At 38.4% G+C, this 17750-nt stretch overlaps 1 protein-coding gene across 1 annotated transcript; it reads right to left on the bottom strand.

Annotated features, from left to right (window-relative positions):
* Positions 1-16420: 16420 nt before the first annotated feature.
* Positions 16421-17176, bottom strand: LOC127115736 (basic blue protein). The gene is made up of 2 exons (XM_051047206.1): positions 16910-17176; positions 16421-16784 (listed from the first exon to the last, which is right to left on the bottom strand). The coding sequence occupies exons 1-2, from the start codon at positions 17076-17078 to the stop codon at positions 16585-16587; spliced, it is 369 nt and encodes a 122-aa protein (XP_050903163.1). The 5' UTR covers positions 17079-17176; the 3' UTR covers positions 16421-16584.
* Positions 17177-17750: the final 574 nt, after the last annotated feature.

Below are 17750 nucleotides of genomic sequence, written 5' to 3'. Positions count from 1 at the left end.
ATGACCCGACTTACTCAGAAGGAAATTTCTTTCAGCTGGGATACAAAGTATGAGCAAAGTTTCTTCAGGTTGAAGGAAACATTGACAACCGCACATGTGTTAATAATTCCAAATACTAATGGACCGTATGGAGTGTTTTATGATGCCTCCAAGAAGGGACTAGGTGGAGTGTTGATGCAAAATTGTCATTTTGTAGCATATGCATCTCGACAACTGAAAACTCATGAAGAGAACTATCTGACACATGACCTTGAGTTAGCAATTGTTGTGTTTACTTTGAAGGTGTGGCATCATTATCTTTATGGAGTGCATTTTGAAATGTTTAGTGACCACAAGAGTTTGAAATACCTATTTTATCATAAAGAGTTGAACATGCAACAGAGAAGATGGATGGAATACTTGAAAGACTTTGATTTTGACTTAAAGTATCATCGGGATAAGGCAAATAAAGTGGATGATGCATTAAGTATGAAGGAAATACACAAATCCGAATTAATGATATTGGAGTATGATTTGTTAGAGAAGTTTTGGAATCCCAACCTTCAGTTTTCATGGACTCATTATGGTGTAGTGATAGAGAATTTGAATGTTTTCTGATTTGAGGGAAAAGATTCGACAAAGTCAATTGTTAGATGATGAATTACAAGCCACGTCAACTCAATTGTATTTTACTCATGCCACATATGGAATCCTTTTGTTTAACTAAAGAATGTGTGTTCCGAAAGACGCAGAGTTAAGGAGATTGATCTTAGAAGCGACACATATGAGTATGTTTATCATTCATTTGAGCTCATCAAAGATGCATCAAGATTTGAAGAAAGATTATTAGTGGCCTGGTATGAAAAAGAACATCGTAGAATATGTGGTTGAATGTGTAATATGTCAACAAGTGAAGATTGAGCATCAAAGACCAGGTGGTTTGTTACAACCATTGGAAGTTCTGGAGTGGAAATAGGATATTATTTCTATGGACTTTGCAATTGGGTTACCGCGTACCCATGGTGATTATGAATTGATATGTTGATTGTATATTGGTTAACAAAGTCATCTTATTTCCTAATGGTGAATACTACTTACGAAGCTATTCATCTTGCAAGGTTGTTCGTTGCAGAGATTGTAAGGTTGTGTGGTATTCCCTATAGTATTGTATCAGATAGGGATTTAAAATTTACTTCAAGATTTTGAGAAGCGTTTCAAAATTCTATGAGATTGAATTTATGTTTGAGTACTTCTAACCATCCTCAGACGTACAGTCAAACCGAGAGGGAAATTCAGACCTTGGAGGATATATTGAGGGCACGTGTTCTTGAATGTGGAGGAAATTGGAAAGACCTTCTACCCTTGATTGATTTTGCATACAATAAATGTTATCATTCTAGTATTGGTATGGCTTTGTATGAAGCTCTTTACAGAAGGAGATGTCTAAGCCCTCTTTGTTGGACACAAGTTGGTGATAAGGGGATTATAGGACTATAAGTTATTCAAGAGAACACAAATAAGATCAATATGATACAAGAAAAGATGAAAAAGGCTCAAGATCGTCAAAAGAGTTATCCAGACCATAAACAAAGACCATTAGAGTTTGGAGAAGGTGACCATGTATTTTGAAGGTTACTCCGAGATTGGCACTGAAAGAAACTTTTAAATCATGGAAGTTAAGCCTAATGTATATTGGACCATATCAGATTATTGGAAGGATCAGTGAAGTAGCATACCATTTGGCATTTCCATTCTCACTCTTCGGTATGCATGATGTCTTTCATGTATCTCAACTTCGAAAATTCATTCCCGACCCTCTTCAACCTGTTTTTCTTGATACCGTTGAGGTAGAAGCAACTATTTATTTCAAACCTCAACCCAGTTAGATCATAGATCGTGCGGCTAAGATATTAAGGAATAAATAGATTCCTCTTGTCAAAGATCTATCGGAAAGATCGCACCCGGGTGAAGCACTTGGAAGCTTCAGTCCAAGATGCAAAAAGCTTATCCTTACCGTTTTCAGGTAAATGTTTAAAATTTGAGGATGAACTTTTATTGAATGCATCAGAAAGATAATGCAATCCTCTATTTATTGAGAAGTAAATCATGCATGTATCTCATATTGTTTGATGTATTATTAGGCTTAAGTTACGAACTATATCATGAATTGTTGTTTGGTTTGAATGCATAATAGTTGAATTAACTATGATGAAAAGTGAGGTGAATCTATGTTAATAAATAGGTGAATAAACTAGTAATAAAGACTTATGGCATGAACATGACATAGATGACGAAGCTTTGATGTGAAGGTACCTCAGTGTGTACCATGAACAAGTAGTCGTTTGAATTATGAATTAATATGCTCTGTATGGAACATATTGTAATGTTATGAGCATTGATGAATATGATCACATAATGATTGATGAGTGAAAATGAGATGCTTATGTAAAGTAGAATTGGCATGTAGGTGCCAATGATTCGTGCCTCACAATAGGTTTGAGTCCCAACTATGGATTGAGTTCATAGGGGAGAGGTGGACCTCTAAGTGAGTTTGCGTCCCATACGAGGAAAGATACTATAAGTGGGTTCGAGTCCCATATGGGAGACGGTTCTTGAAGTGGGTTCGAGTCCCATATGGGAGATGGTTCTTGAAGTGGGTTCGAGTCCCATGGAGAACTCGAATCCACACTAAAGTCGAATCATACAAACATCGGTGACTCGAGTCTTGCCCTAGACGTAGGTCCGATAGGGGAATGATGTTTTATAACATTTTCTGAATAGTGATTTATTGAGTTATGTGGACTTAAGTTGCATGTGTCCATACAATGTAAATATCCCTTAGATGATTAACCCTATTCTCTATTGTGTAAGTGTACACATGTATTATTTTATTGAGAAGCTTAAGTTGAGGATTAGATATTAGCCCTTTAGAGCCGAGCAAATCAATAAGATAGGGAACTCACTAAGATTATTATCTCAAAAGAATAATATATAATATGGAACATGCTATACAAAGGTGCCTAGACAAACTAAGATCTATGTACAATATCCATATATGTACACAACTACAGCAAAAGAACATCATGTCAAAAGTCTTTGAAACATCATCAGGCAAGCTTACCTTTTTCTTTCACTTACAAATAACCAACTGAAAAGCAACAATAACAGTGAGGTGAGATAATAATCTCAGGAAGTTTTCTATCTTATTGATCCACTCGGCTCTAAAGAGATAATATCTAATCCTCAACTTAAACTTCTCGATAAAATAATACATGTGTACACACTTACACAATAGAGAATAGGGTTAATCATCTAAGGGATATTTACACAGTATGGACACATGCAACTTAGGGCCGAATTACATTATGTTGTAAATATTAGATTGTAAATAGTAATTATTTCTATTAGTAATGAGGCCCATTAGTCAAAGCCCATTAGGTCTTCTATTCTCTCTTATTTAAAGCATGTAGATGTAACATGTAAGAATCACTTTTTAATATATCAGTAAAATATTTTATAACATGGTATCAAGAGCTCCCGATTTTGGGGGATTCGCTTCCGCCTAAACCCTAGCCGCCTTGTAGCGGAGTTTTTTTTACTGCAGTTTGCAGTTTGTTGTTGTTTTTGGGTGTTTGGGTCATTGTTGTTTTGCGTGCTTCTTGTTTTTGTTCACTCATCTTTGAAACCCTAACCCATCCTGTTTCTTGGTTTGTTTTCTCTCGATTGTCCTTTCAATGGCTGAGATTATTAACGATCAACCACCTCCACCTCCACCTCCCACAAATCCACCAGCCCCATTTAATGCTAAGGATTTTGTCGTTCAAAAAGGTTATTGGCTTACCGGCAAAAATTATTTTCAATGGTCTCAGTTCATCAGACACACTCTTAAATGTTGCGACATGCCTGATCATATTGAAGGAAATCCTCCTCTGGTTACTGCTCCTAACTTCCCTTCCTGGGATAAAGATGATTCTGCTATTATTACTTGGCTTTGGAACTCCATATCTCCAGAAATTAGTAGAAATTGCATGTATCTCTCAAGTGCAAAGGCAGTTTGGGAGTATCTTCGTCGCAGTTATTCCATGAAACAAGATATGTCTGCTTGTTATGATTTAAAGAGGAAAATCTTCAACACTAAGCAGGGAAATCTTTCGATCACTGAGTATTTTGGAGTTCTTAATGGTTTTTGGATTGAGTTGGATCAATATCAGAATTTGAAGATGGAGTGCAGCAAGGATACTGCCACCTTGAATACTGTTGTTGAGCGGGATAGGATCTTTGATTTCCTAGCAGGCCTTAATGCTGAATTTGACCCTATTCGGGTGCAGATTTTGGGTAAGGAAAAATTTCCTGATCTTAATGAAGTTTTTTACACTGTCCGTAGTGAGGAAACCCGTCGTCAAGCTATGCTTCATGAACATCCCCCCGGATGTGTCAGCATTAGTAGCTAGCAAAACAACAAGACAAGGATCACCACCATCATCATCCAAGAATGTTCGTGACAAATTCTATTGTGAGCATTGTAACCGATCAAGGCATACAAAGGATAGGTGTTTCAAACTTCATGGGAGGGAGCAGGTTCTTAGCCGAGGTGGCGGTTCTCGCAACATGCACCAGTATCAGGCACATGTTGCTACACATGTCCAGGATACTGAAAGCTTTGAAAAGAGGGGAACTGATCTTTCCTCCTTCAGTCAGAATGATGTGGAACGGTTGAAATCTATGCTTGACTCCATGAGTAAGCCTTCTGGTTCTGGGTCTCTAGCAGTTACTGGTAAGAGTTTGTGTTCCCGATCTCTTACTGTTTGTGGTAATATTCCTAAGAATGCGTGGATTCTTGACTCTGGTGCTACTAATCATATGACATTTGATTCCACATTATTATGCTCTTATACCACACCTTCGAGTATTCCTTATATCACTGTTGCTGATGGCTCTCATGCTTGTGTTGTTGGCACTGGAAATATTGACTTGCAACCTCCATTCCAGTTGCAATCTGTGCTTCATGTTCCCACACTTTCCCACAATTTAATTTCCATCCATAAGCTTACCCGTGATCTGAATTGTAAAGTAATTTTTTCTATGTCCCATTGTGTTTTTCAGGACCTTACCACGGGGCAGACGATTGGAATTGCTAAGGAAAAGGAAGGGTTATACTACTTCTCTGATGACCATCCAAAGGTGTTGTCCTCCTGTTTCCAGTCTCAGTCTTCCTCTTCAGCCTCACAAATTTGGCTTCAGCACAAGCGTCTCGGTCATCCTCCATTTTATATAATTAAGTCTATGTTCCCGTCGTTGTTCTTACACCATTCTGTTGAGTCTTTTAAGTGTGATGTTTGTCAGTTGGCAAAACACAATCGTGTATCTTTTCCTTCCAGTTTTAATAAAAGTGATGAACCTTTTGATTTGATTCATTCTGATGTTTGGGGACCTGCCCCTACCTCTAATATTTTTGGTGCAAAATGGTTTGTCTCATTTATTGATGATTGTACTCGGGTAACTTGGATTTTCTTGATGAATACTAAATCCGAAGTACCACAAATATTTATCCAATTTTATAATATGGTACAAACGCAATTTGGGAAAGGCATAAAAAGAATTCGTTCTGACAATGGTAAAGAATATGTCAATCATACCTTTTCCAACTTCACTAGTAAACATGGCATTCTCCATGAATTCACATGTGTTGACACCCCACAACAAAACGGTGTCGCAGAAAGAAAAAATCGTCATTTACTTGAAGTTGCTAGATCTCTCCTTTTTCAAATGTCTGTTCCTACCTCTTATTGGGGTGAGGCAATTCTTACTGCTGCCTATCTGATTAACCGGGTCCCATCTCGAGTGTTAGGTAATCAAAGTCCTGCCCAATTTATGCTTTCACGTTTTCCATCTGTTCCTATCTTACACACTCTTGAGTCTCGCATTTTTGGTTGTGTTGCTTTTGTTCATGTTCACAAACAATATCGCAACAAATTGGATCCCCGTGCTGTCAGATGTATCTTTCTGGGTTATGCACCCAACAAAAGAGGGTACAAATGTTATCATCCCCCGAGTCGAAAATTCTTTGTCTCCAAAGATGTCACCTTTCATGAAAATGTGTCATATTTCACTCGTTCTCAGTCTCAGGGGGAGAACATAAGTGACTTAGAGTCAGAGTCAGAGTCTGAGTCCGAGTTTCTGATCCTTGGTCCTAGCCTCCCTAGAACACCTATCAGTGTTCCCTCTCTTGAACCCGAGTTGTCACCTAGTTTGAGTTTGAGTCCTAGTTCAACACCTGAATCTGAGCCAGTAAGTGTTCCTGGTCCTTCAAGGCCTTCTGTTTTACAGGAATCAGCACCTCCAGCACCAACTCTAGTGTATCAGAGAAGAAGTAAACCTGACCTTCTCCAGAAACAAATTCAATCGCCTGAACCGGAGGTAAGTACTGAAAATGATTCCTATAGTGATGATTGTGCCATTTCTGATACTTGTGACACTAATCCAGTTGATTTACCCATTGTTTTGAGGAAGGATAAAAGATCTTGTCCCTCCCTATATCGACACCCTATCTCTCAATATGTCTCCACTAAACATCTTTCCACACAATATCAAAGTTTTGTTGCAGCTGTTGATTCTGTGAAAATCCCATCATCTGTTGAAGAAGCATTGCAAAATAAAAATTGGGTCCAAGCTATGGATGAGGAAATGAGAGCACTTGAAAAAAATGGTACTTGGGAGATTATTGAAAGGAAAAGAGACAAAAGTCCAGTTGGATGCAGATGGATCTATACTGTAAAGTACAAATCTGATGGTACACTCGATCGGTACAAAGCAAGACTAGTGGCAAAAGGTTATACTCAGACGTATGGTATTGATTATGAGGAGACATTTGCCCCAGTGGCAAAGATGAATACTGTTCGAATTTTACTATCTCTTGCTGCTTCATGTGGATGGGAATTGCAACAGTTTGATGTTAAAAATGCGTTCTTGCATGGAGACTTAGAGGAAGAAGTGTATATGGAGGTTCCACCAGGTGTTGGCATAACAAATGGAGCTAACAAGGTGTGTAAATTGAAGAAAGCCTTATATGGACTAAAGCAGTCCCCTCGGGCATGGTTTGGAAGATTCACAAAGGCAATGATGTGTTTGGGCTATAAGCAAAGTCAAGGAGACCACACATTATTTTTTAAACATTCACAAGGAGGAAAACTGACTATACTTCTTGTTTATGTTGATGATATTATTGTTATAGGAGATGATTTGACTGAGAGACATTTCCTCAAAGAGAAATTATCAGCAGAGTTTGAGATGAAAGACCTTGGGCAACTCAAGTATTTCTTGGGAATTGAGGTAGCCTACTCAAAGCAAGGCATCTTTATTTCTCAAAGGAAGTATGTGCTTGATCTTTTGCAGGAAACTGGCAAACTTGGATGCAAACCTGCAAGTGTTCCCATTGAACAAAATCACAGGATAAGCTTTGAGGAGGAAAGTGACAAAGTTGACAAGGGTCAATATCAGAGATTAGTGGGAAAATTGATTTACTTGGCACACACTAGACCAGATTTGGCATATGTAGTCAGTGTGGTGAGCCAATTCATGCATGATCCGAGGGTGAGACATTTGCAGGCTGTAGACCGCGTTCTACAATATCTTAAAGCAACTCCAGGGAGAGGACTTCTGTTTAAAAGAGGTGGAAATCTAACTATGGAGACTTACACTGATGCGGATTATGCCGGATCAGTGAGTGACAGAAGATCTACGTCAGACTATTGTACTTTTCTGTGTGGTAACCTTGTAGCTTGGAAGAGTAAGAAGCAAAGTGTAGTTGCTCGATCAAGCGCCGAGGCAGAATTTAGAGCTATGGCATTAGGAATTTGTGAGCTATTGTGGATGAAACAAATTCTAGAAGACTTAAAGATACAATGTGAAGGTCCTATGACATTGTTTTGTGACAATAAATCGGCTATTAGTATTGCTCATAATCCTGTTCAGCATGACAGAACTAAACACATTGAGATTGACCGACATTTTTGAAATTCTGGTGTAGTCAGTATTCAGATGTTCTACTCCAAGTTATGACATCTGATCTAACATTGTACCTATTACAGCAAGACAATTATTACACTCTGTACTAATGTGCACCTTTTCACAGTGTCACGACCTCTCCTTCTATGTCATCCTAGAATGGAGGGACACCTAGTTATGTGCACCTTATCATTCACTTCTGTTGTTTTCCTACACAGATATCAGCAAGATGTCTCAATCCTGTTTTGGACATTATCTGTTACATTGTTCCAGTTTGTTGGTCATGTACTTGTATTTCCTAAATTAAAGGTTGTAACAAGTTAAACTAATCTCCACTTATTAAGGAGCTAACAAATAGATTATTTGCCAGGTTCATTAATCGTAGCTTAGTTGTTAGTTTCCTAGATTTTAGATCAGCTGGTGGATTCCTGAAGAATAGCCTGAGAAAAATCCTGAAACAGAAAAACTAACCATCCAACAATTTAGCATATGCAGTCAGGAGTGAATGTCACAACATTCCGTTTGACATCCAAGTCCAGAACCATATGCTAAGTCTGCTTGGTTTCTGAAAACAGACTGTGCTAAATTTGTTGTACTGTAAAAGACCAACCAGTCTCTACTTCAGTATCAGCTTACTGGAAGAACTGTCAAGACATCCAGTTTGACAGTTTCACAATGATCTTTTGGCCAGGTCTGTTGTGCTTTTGAACTCCAGACTTCACTACATACTGAACTGAAATCATCAGCTTATTAAACAGTATGTGCTGTTGTTGATGAATGTCAAAACATTCTGATTGACATTCCAACAGAGGGCTATGTATCAGGTCTGCTATTATCTTGATGAACAAACTGGAATACATGCTTAGTTATGGCAGACATGATTATATCATACAGAAGGAAAACAAACACAGGAAATTGTTAACCCAGTTCAGTCCAACATGACCTACATCTGGGGGCTACCAAGCCAGGAAGAAGATCCACTATTAGCAGTATCAATTCAGAGTTAAACTCACCCGTTTACAACTCCTCACTTAATCCCTACCCAATGCAATCTATACCTAGGAACTCCTAGATAGAAACCTCAAGTTTCCATTCCTATCACTACAAATACAATGTAATGTTACCACACCTTGAACTTGCTTCACAGCTTCATTCAAGAACAAAATCACTCTTGCCTACAGGCTTCGAGTTACAAACACTCTCAGGTTTACCACTGAGAAACACATGGTAACCTTCCCACAGATTGGGAGGTTTACCTTACACACACCCCTAAAAATTCATTCTAAGAGGCTTACAAATACTAGATTACAATCAGCTATTTATAACCTAATCACCCAACTGGATTTGGGCCTTCAGAAAATTGCAGCAGACTTGTTCTTGCTGTTGCAACTTCAGCAGAAAAATTCTGCTACAAACAAGGTCTTCAAGTTCCTAAATTCTCTCCATATATATCTCCATATTTAGAGCCTATATATATTCTGATTTAGTCTTCAAGACCTCCACAAGGGAGTTAGGATATTCACCAGATATCCTTGTTGATCCCATGACATATACTGAATTAATTAATTCAGTTTCCTACACATGTGCGATGTCACAGACCTGATGTCGTGACATCGTACATGACATGTTGGTCCAGATGTTGAATTTCTTCAACCCAACATATTAAAACAATAGAGATGATTACATTATTTGTTTTCTAAAATTAATGCCAATCCTAAGGAATCAACAATCTCCCCCTTTGGCAAATTTTAGCTAAAACAAATAAACAATACACTGGACAAAACATCCCAATTTGGGAATGCTCTTCATCTCCGTCATTGGCTCCACCACCACAAACACCAAAGTTGGTGTACATGGGGAAGAAGAGGGACAATACTCAGTTGTACCAGAACCCTTCCCCTCAACCGGAGAGCTTCCAGAAGAATATGTAATGCTGAGTACATAGACAATGTAACTCAGATCACAAGGCACAACTGTCTTCTTAACTCAGATCACAAGACACAAGTGGAAACCCCAGTTGGTGGATTTTGTGCCTGATGCCAACGTCTGTTTGCTGCCACATCCACAGTTGGCTTGCTTCTGGTACATTCTCAACCCCAGGACTATATTTCTCTCCCCCTTTTTAGCTAAACATTTGTAAAGGCACCCTTCACAAAACCAGATCCAGGCGCAGCTTGCCCAAACCTTAACATACCCCATGATTCTGAGAATGGAGTGTTTTTCTTGTGAGAGGAAGAGGGCTATTGCATCCTTTAAATAGTCCAGCCCGTGCCTAGGAATTTCCGGTAGAAATAAATGCTTGGTCAAGATGCATTTATTTTTTGCTGAGAAACATTCAGAGAATCACCAAAACACAATCTCAGACTATCTTTGAATACCTTTAATAGCTCTTGACTGTTTCTTTTCCAAAACAGCCGTTCCAGTGCATGGAGACCATTCCATATATGCAGTCAGACACGTTGCACGCGATGTCTTAACATTCCTGCATTCAGCCAGTATTCAACAAGACCTCTGTCATACCTCCAGTAGATACTTGACACCTAGCACTGCTACAGCCAACTTTTCACACTTCAGTTGATGGTTACTCCCCCTGTACCACACAGCTGTAGCCAACAGGCTTATTCTGGTTTATCAGACTTAGCCACATCACCCTTATAATTCCTAATGACTTTAAAATTCAGAAGGAATTAACAGCAATGTCCAGGACAATGTCATGACATCCGGTCAGACATTCTTCTGCTCACTCAGCCTTGACATACATCACAGCATCCTGATAACTACCTAGTCATCTGAGAACACATAGACCACAAGCTTGGTGATTGCTTGCAGCACAAAGGCACAACTCCCCCTGTCATGGACAACCTACTCTCTTGGAGGTCACACATGTCCAACATGGTTGGACCTTCACCTTCTTCCTGATTCAAAAAGAACTCAACCCACTTGATGAATGGAAAACATAAGACTCATCTTCATGTCTTCAAGAGCGCACCCTTTGTTCAACCCTCTTGGTTGAACACATCCACACCCTGTGTCAATCTCTCTTCTAACCAGAACAGAAAGCCACTTCACAAAATGTTCTAACATTCGTTAGGACATCCTTCACACATAACAGGGAACACCATCTGATAGTCTTCAGATATCACTGAGTCACCAGCTTGATCAAGAAGAATCCAGACATAAATTGGGACATATACCTTTTCATCCCATTACATGAGATAATCTTCTACCACAAGCTCCAAGGGATGAATAGAAAACACCTCCTTTTGTCTTCAACTTAATACTTTTCTGCTCAAAAGTAATTTGTCTCAGACTTTCCTCAAGAATAATCAGCTGCCTTATGTTGATTATCTTGATTCTTCGAACTCACTTCTGAGATAGACCAACTGCCACTGGTTGATTACCTCCTTCATGAATTCTCATATGAAAAGGTCAAATGCTGCTTTTTGACCTCCCCAAGTTTATCAGACTTCTCCCTAAGATATTCTGACCTCTCAAGTGAGACTAGAACTTCAAGATTTTGAAGTATCCAATCTACAACCCTGTAGACCTTTCTATCTCAAGTTGATGTGCCACATCACCAACTAAGGGTCTGATGTTGAACCAAATGTCACAACATTGTGTTTTGACATCTAGCTGTTGAATTCAGCTCCTTCTTCTGCCACTTGAAAGAACTTCCTCCCTTCACAGAACAAGAGTTCAATGTTCTCATAGACTTGATTGTGGAACCAAGTTTGAGTAAACAACCTCCATCCTGCTGGTTTGCAGTTAAGTCATCCAAGCTCACACCTTGATGAATCCCTGCTTCTTCTCCAAAGACATCAAACACTCTGATGTATGAGTCTTCAGAAGGACCAGTTAGACACTAACCCTTCAGCTCTACCAAGGATTTCACATCCTAAGGCAAGGCTGTTTCCATGATGTCAAGATTGCTGCCACTTGTTCTTGACTCCACAGTGTGCATAAGCTAATGCACTTCCTTACCTAGATCAGAAATAAACTGATCCAAGTAACCACCATCAAGACTATGATGTCTTCTTCTTCTTATACATACCAAGGCTGAATCAAGTTTCTTGCCAGGAAACCTTTTCAGAGATCATATGCTTTTGCTGCCACCAAAGAGATAGATCCTACGCCAATGTACTATCCTTCCTGTGATTCTGCACAGGGTCTTGAAGAAGTGATGTTCCAACATCTTTAAGAACATCCGTTATCTTGAGCTCCAAGGATAATCAATTACACACTTGTACTTGGCACAAGTAGACATTGATCTTAAATCCTTTCCCAATTTTCCTTTCAGATACTTCCACCATAAGAATACGTTGAAAGTACTCTTCTTGTGTCAACATCTTCTGCTTGCAAGCACCTCAACAGTCTTGAGACTCTTTCCAGATTAGATTCACCCTTAGGAATGAGAGAGATGAATCCTTCCTTGCAAATGTGTCACACAACAACCAGAACCCATGTGACACAGGTCTACAGCCAACCAGACCCTAGGCTGACCAAACGTGAGGAGGTTAACCAAAACTCCCCCTCAAATTAACAATCATGGAAACTCCACACCAATATCCATGCATTGTACACAAATGTCTCAACATGACATCCACCATCCCTTACCAGTGGCAACTAACTCCTCCAATCACACCAATCAGACTTCAGCTGACCATAAGTACTAGTGAGACACACAACACCAGTCAATAGTAGATATGCATTGCCAGAGCATATTACCTCAACCACCATCTGAATCTTCATATTCTCACTCCTAGTAAGAACTGCCACTTCTGAATGTGGTGTTTGAATAACAAGATTCATGGTTCCAACCCCCTTAAATGATATCACAATCAGGTTACCCCATTATTGACTGCTAACATCCAGGAGACTTGTCTTCCAACACACCATAGTACTTCAGGGAACAACTATCCAATCCTGATCAAACTGCAGGAAGATGCCTAACAGCAGGAGATTGCACAATGTCACATCTCAACCAGCTCAACTTCTAGGGATGACCTTCTTGAGCACACACCCAGTTGACCCTGCTCTTGTCAACTTAGCACACACAGATGTCTCCTCTTCCAGGTCAGGAGTAGGTTCCAAACAGAATTATCCCTTTGTTTGAACCCTATAAACATCTGCTCTTCAACCAGTAGCTGCATACTTGTTGAACAACATGTTCTAACATCACATAGAACATTGGTTCCACCTCCTTGGAACAACCCTTCCTTGAAGGTCTTCAAGGTCTTCATATACACTACTCAAGAGAGTAAGAGAATCTGTGATTAAGTGACTCTTACCATCCTGAAGTGAGAACGTCATGATGAGTGGACTTAAGGAGACTCAAGTATCTTTGACATCTTCAGTAGATTCTGATGAGATCTTGAACACATCAGCCTTTCATCCACATGAAGGGAAACTACATCAGAGTTTGAGTTTTGCCATGTATTATGCAGCGGAAATCATAATACAACTCAACCTATGAACACACACTTCACCAGATTGGCCTCCAAGACCATACCAGGTTTGAATGTGATTTAGTACTGGCACAGCTGTCCCACACACAGGCCAATAGCCAACCTCCAGAGACAGGTACACTCCATTCCTGTCATGAACAGTCCATCCACCTACTTCAAGGGACCATTCAGGGGATTACAGAACCTCAGCATCAGTACTAACATAACTCCTTGCCAGCTACCAGAAAGTATCACCCATGGATCTCATCCAGAGACAGAACAGGATGCCTGCTCTGATACCAATTGAAATTCTGGTGTAGTCAGTATTCAGATGTTCTACTCCAAGTTATGACATCTGATCTAACATTGTACCTATTACAGCAAGACAGTTATTACACTCTGTACTAATGTGCACCTTTTCACAGTGTCACGACCTCTCCTTCTATGTCATCCTAGAATGGAGGGACACCTAGTTATGTGCACCTTATCATTCACTTCTGTTGTTTTCCTACACAGATATCAGCAAGATGTCTCAATCCTGTTTTGGACATTATCTGTTACATTGTTCCAGTTTGTTGGTCATGTACTTGTATTTCCTAAATTAAAGGTTGTAACAAGTTAAACTAATCTCCACTTATTAAGGAGCTAACAAATAGATTATTTGCCAGGTTCATTAATCGTAGCTTAGTTGTTAGTTTCCTAGATTTTAGATCAGCTGGTGGATTCCTGAAGAATAGCCTGAGAAAAATCCTGAAACAGAAAAACTAACCATCCAACAATTTAGCATATGCAGTCAGGAGTGAATGTCACAACATTCCGTTTGACATCCAAGTCCAGAACCATATGCTAAGTCTGCTTGGTTTCTGAAAACAGACTGTGCTAAATTTGTTGTATTGTAAAAGACCAACCAGTCTCTACTTCAGTATCAGCTTACTGGAAGAACTGTCAAGACATCCAGTTTGACAGTTTCACAATGATCTTTTGGCCAGGTCTGTTGTGCTTTTGAACTCCAGACTTCACTACATACTGAACTGAAATCATCAGCTTATTAAACAGTATGTGCTGTTGTTGATGAATGTCAAAACATTCTGATTGACATTCCAACAGAGGGCTATGTATCAGGTCTGCTATTATCTTGATGAACAAACTGGAATACATGCTTAGTTATGGCAGACATGATTATATCATACAGAAGGAAAACAAACACAGGAAATTGTTAACCCAGTTCAGTCCAACATGACCTACATCTGGGGGCTACCAAGCCAGGAAGAAGATCCACTATTAGCAGTATCAATTCAGAGTTAAACTCACCCGTTTACAACTCCTCACTTAATCCCTACCCAATGCAATCTATACCTAGGAACTCCTAGATAGAAACCTCCAGTTTCCATTCCTATCACTACAAATACAATGTAATGTTACCACACCTTGAACTTGCTTCACAACTTCATTCAAGAACAAAATCACTCTTGCCTACAGGCTTCGAGTTACAAACACTCTCAGGTTTACCACTGAGAAACACATGGTAACCTTCCCACAGATTGGGAGGTTTACCTTACACACACCCCTAAAAATTCATTCTAAGAGGCTTACAAATACTAGATTACAATCAGCTATTTATAACCTAATCACCCAACTGGATTTGGGCCTTCAGAAAATTGCAGCAGACTTGTTCTTGCTGTTGCAACTTCAGCAGAAAAATTCTGCTACAAACAAGGTCTTCAAGTTCCTAAATTCTCTCCATATATATCTCCATATTTAGAGCCTATATATATTCTGATTTAGTCTTCAAGACCTCCACAAGGGAGTTAGGATATTCACCAGATATCCTTGCTGATCCCATGACATATACTGAATTAATTAATTCAGTTTCCTACACATGTGCGATGTCACAGACCTGATGTCGTGACATCGTACATGACATGTTAGTCCAGATGTTGAATTTCTTCAACCCAACATATTAAAACAACAGAGATGATTACATTATTTGTTTTCTAAAATTAATGCCAATCCTAAGGAATCAACAATTTTATCAAAGAGAAGTTGGATAGTGGACTGATAACTACATCTTACGTTCCTTCCGGGCATCAACTGGCAGATGTGTTAACAAAAGGCTTACCAACAGAAAGTTTCAGGCAATTTACTTGCAAGCTGGGAATGATAGATATCCATTCACCAGCTTGAGGGGGAGTGTTGTAAATATTAGATTGTAAATAGTAATTATTTCTATTAGTAATGAGGCCCATTAGTCAAAGCCCATTAGGTCTTCTATTCTCTCTTATTTAAAGCATGTAGATGTAACATGTAAGAATCACTTTTTAATATATCAGTAAAATATTTTATAACACATTATATTATGTGTTACAATTAGTGTTGGAATTTGCATGTTCGTTTTGGGATTACTCTTAGCGAGGAGGCTTAGGCTGAGTTCGATCAACTGAAGGACATTTTGCAAGATGTCAGACCTATTAAGTTTGTGTGTGATGATCATGTTTGGTGGAATTCCGGCTCAGGATTTTATGTTAAAAACAACTATAAGGTCTTGGTTAGTTTGGATGATTCAGAATCTATTGTGGAGGAAGATGTGAAGTAGGTCCTGAATGATTTGTGGAGGACGAATATACCGAGCAAAATTTAGATTTCCGTGTGGAGGTTGGGTATCAATAAGCTGCAAACCAAAGATGAATTAAAAAGGAGGAATATCATCAATAGAGTGCATAATGAAGCGTGTCTATTGTGTTTCAAAGAGGAAAACCATACTGTCAATCTATTTTTCAATTGCAAGCTTAGTCGAATGGTATGGTTACTTATGTGCTGCTGGTTATGTTGTGCTAAGTTAAATGTCGTTTCTAATAAAGAAACATGTTGTACTTTTAATTTTTGAGGAGAAGGTTTAAATAAATTGAAAAATAAGTATCTAGAAAGTTAAGTAACTTAGTTACTTTATGTAGTACTAGTAGTTTTGATTATTAAAATTATGTAAACAAAAGAAATAATAATAAGATACTGTAAGATAGTAAATCCATCAGCCTATAGCAACTCAATACAACAATGCAGTCCTTTCCAATTAAAGGCAAAACTTCAACACGTACTTCCTTAAGCTGCCTTGGATTGATAAATTCATAAATATTGAAAATTCCAAGACATAGTTAAGAGATTAATTAGCATTCACTGCAATTTTCTGTCCTCGATTACAATGACCAGGAACACCACATATGAAGTAGTTGGCTCCTTTAGTAAGTGTAATTCCGTCTGCTCCAGATACATGCAAATCAGATCCTCCAAGAGCTACACATGAATTATAGCCAAACTCATTCACTTTCACCACATTGTGTATCAAAGGGATGTAATTGAAAACTGCACATAAACAACCGTTGAAATTTAACCTATATCTTAGATAATAATAATTCACTATTGAACCAACCATTAACTATTTGATGTTTAAACAAATAACATAGCATGTCTAAAATGAAGATGCTTACCGAGTATGTCACCTGCTTTGAATGTTTTTCCTGAAGGCCAGTTTTGAACACCAAAAGTCCAACCTTGGCCATCACCAACAATGTATGTTTCTGCATGAATCATCTTAGGATGAAACACAAACATACACAATAGTAGCATTGTAATAACACTGCCTCTTCCCTCACCCATCTTTTAATAATTTTGAGTGCTCATAAGAGAAACCTGAGAGGTGGTTTTATAGCATAAATGCGACATTAATGACGACTAGTATGTGGCTAGTTTTGAGTTTGATAGGTGTTTTATTTCTTTCTAGGTGTTGGAAATTGAGGTTGTTACTTTCTACTCGACCCTGAGAAATTTAGATTTTCGTGTACTGTTTGTGATTCTGCATGGTTGTGTAGCTGTGTTTTTTTTATTCATTTATGGTGGTAGGTAGATCCTACTGCTACTAGTACTAGTATGTACTTTGGATTTCGTTTTTTCTTTTGATATATAAAAGTATTTTATTTTTGCTTTTTAAAAAATAACGACTATTTATGGAGTAAAATTTAACTTTTTTTTTCAGAAGTAACAATTTCAAGATTTTAACCACACATAAGAAAAATAAATAACATTAATGATGTTTTAGTATTGTAATACGACTTAAGTAACTACGTATTTTTTTAAAAATAATTTATAATAAAAATCAAACACTTATTAACGCATCACAAACCATCAATTAACCATGTGAATAAACAGGCGATATGAACGCAGGTGACAATTCAGTTGTCATGTAAAAATTACAGCACTATTAACTACGTGATATTCACGCCATAACAATATACCAAGTAAAAATCGCTTTATTAATTTCCAAGTATTCGG

This window comes from Lathyrus oleraceus, chromosome 1 (assembly GCF_024323335.1).
Source record: "Lathyrus oleraceus cultivar Zhongwan6 chromosome 1, CAAS_Psat_ZW6_1.0, whole genome shotgun sequence".
NCBI lineage: Eukaryota > Viridiplantae > Streptophyta > Magnoliopsida > Fabales > Fabaceae > Lathyrus > Lathyrus oleraceus.
The sequence above is the reverse complement of the archived record's forward strand: the minus strand, read 5'-3'. Positions and strand labels throughout refer to the sequence as shown.

Bases quoted from the DNA above. Each gene is read 5' to 3' on its own strand.
- LOC127115736 (XM_051047206.1), bottom strand. From the start codon at position 17,078: ATGGGTGAGGGAAGAGGCAGTGTTATTACAATGCTACTATTGTGTATG. The intron at 16,785-16,909 runs GTAAGCATCTTC...GTTTATGTGCAG, and splicing joins CAAAGCAGGTGACATACTCG to TTTTCAATTACATCCCTTTG.